At 32.4% G+C, this 2,309-nt stretch overlaps 1 protein-coding gene across 1 annotated transcript in view; it reads right to left on the bottom strand.

The window, feature by feature from the left end:
* Nucleotides 1-846, bottom strand: part of LOC109581748 (calcium uptake protein 1 homolog, mitochondrial-like) — a 1,690-nt gene extending 844 nt beyond the window's left edge. The window contains exons 1-3 of the mRNA XM_019996124.1: nt 686-846; nt 370-500; nt 5-16 (exon numbers count right to left, since the gene is read on the bottom strand). Of these exons, the coding sequence (XP_019851683.1) occupies nt 5-16; nt 370-500; nt 686-827 (285 nt within the window). The 5' untranslated portion in view covers nt 828-846. The remainder of the gene's footprint in view (nt 1-4; nt 17-369; nt 501-685) is intronic.
* Between the last annotated feature and the right edge of the window lie 1,463 nt (nt 847-2,309).

Raw genomic sequence — 2,309 nt, 5'->3', positions numbered from 1 at the left:
GATCATAACGTAGATACTACAGTACATGTACATACAATTGAGAAATGATTAATATTATTGATATAATATTAATGATTAATATTATTGATAAAATAATGTACAAAAGACATGTAGACATATACAACATAGACATGTTTCTTAATTACTCATTGTGTACATGTACATGCACATACATGGTATGATCATTAATTCCTAGAACATGTACATAGTAACAAGAGTAATTGTATTCTTGATAGTAAGGATCATATCCATGTATATAACATATCATACCATATGTCTCCATGCTATGATCATGTAGGTCATGTAGATCATGTACATGTACTTGTATGATCATTAATTCCTAGTACATGTACATGTGCATGTTTTTACTTCCATCAGGAGTATCTCAGTGTTGAGAAGAGTATGGAATTCCTGAAACTTTTCTATCGTCAGTTTCTGGTCGAGTTTCTTACCAAAGAAATGGACTGCTAATGCTCCACCCACAGACGAAGCAACATTACCTAATATGGACAACAATCAATTAAAAAATTGAATAATGAATTAAAATTAATTGAAATTCAATTCATAGTATTCTATTGCAGCTAGGTCACTTTCATCAGGTCAAACTTTAATTTTTGGGAGGATAGAGCCAACTAGTATGTTGGTTTCATTTTCCTTCTGTGAAAAGACTACTTAGCATACGTACCATTGATGACATGGTCCCTGTGTCTTACTCCCATTGCTGTGGAGCTGAGGAGAACTGACTGAACCGTTTCAAATTCATCAAACTCAACTTCTCCATCACCGTTGAGGTCAAACATCTTAAAGGCTAGCTCAAAGTGTTTCATTGGAGCTAAAACAAGAAAAAGAGAGAGAGAGGGAGGGAGGGAGAGAGGGAGGGAGGGAGGGAGGGAGAGAGAGAGAGAGAGGGAGGGAGATAGGGAGAAAGAGATCATATATCATATGTATACATGTATAACTATGTGTATGTGACTCACTGGCTAACATTGTTAATAGAAACAGGAAATCAGAGAAAGAGCTAAGGCCATGTTGACCTAACTTGTTAAAAACACTGTTACTATCCTCCATACGACCTAGACCCTCTTTCTCTATTGTCTTGAATAGAGAGGAGGAGAGAAAGGAAAAACAAAATACTAAACAAAATACTAGAGAATTAGGGGCAATAATAATCTCGTTTAAAAATGCTCATAACTCAAAAAATTGAAGTCAGAATCAGCTCAAACTTTCTACAAAGCATAAGTACATCAATATGTATCAGAAAATGTAATAAAAATTTGGGGTGATTTTGGAGCCATTTTTCAGAAAAAACCATGGGCTATAGTACAGGGTACTTTCCAGATTTTAGGCATTTTCTTAAAATGACCGTAACTCGAAAAATTGAAGTCAGAATCTGCTCAAACTTTCTACAAAGCATAAGGACATCAATATGTATCAGAAAATGTAATAAAAATTTAGGGTGATTTCGGAGCCATTTTTTGGAAAAACCATGGGCTATAGTTAAGGGTATTTTTCAGATTTTAGGCATTTTCTTAAAATGCCCGTAACTCAAAAAATTGAAGTCAGAATTTGCTCAAACTTTCAACAAACCATAAGGACATCAATATATATATCAGAAAATGTAATAAAAATTTGGGGTGATTTCGGAGCCATTTTTCAGAAAAACTATGGGCTATAGTACAGGGTAATTTCAGATTTTAGGCATTTTCTTAAAATGGCCATAACTTGAAAAATTGAAGTCGGAATCAGCTCAAACTTTCTACACAGCATAAGGACATCAATATGTATCAGAAAATGTAATAAAAATTTGGGGTGATTTCAAAGCCATTTTTTGGAAGAAACCATGGGCTATAGCCTTGAGTATTTTTCAAAAATTGGCCCGTTTTTTAATTCAAAAAATATTAAACGGAATTAGCTCAAACTTTTTACACAACATGAGTACATCAATATGTATCTACAGTACAGGATATAGAATGTTTACATTTCCTATTAGTTCTCAATACTTACTTCAATAGTTACTGTTCTATAAAGATCCAGTCCGTATTCCTGTGGCTGCATCGTACCAGGAGTAATAGTTCTGATGAAATCCTGTGGTGTCATATATATATTACGTATACGAATATTATTAAGTGTTTGGTCATAACATAGATTTCAATTGATTTATTATCATTATTATTATTATTATTATTATTATTATTATTATTATTATTATTATTATTATTATTATTATTTATTGTGTCATCATCACTGTTGATGTTTTAATATTATTTTAGGAATTTAAATGTTAACGCCTCTAAGAGTCACAGAGTTAT

This window comes from Amphimedon queenslandica, unplaced genomic scaffold (genome assembly GCF_000090795.2).
Source record: "Amphimedon queenslandica unplaced genomic scaffold, v1.1 AMPQUscaffold_13421, whole genome shotgun sequence".
Taxonomy (NCBI): Eukaryota; Metazoa; Porifera; class Demospongiae; order Haplosclerida; family Niphatidae; genus Amphimedon; species Amphimedon queenslandica.
This window is presented reverse-complemented; position numbering and strand designations above follow the sequence as displayed.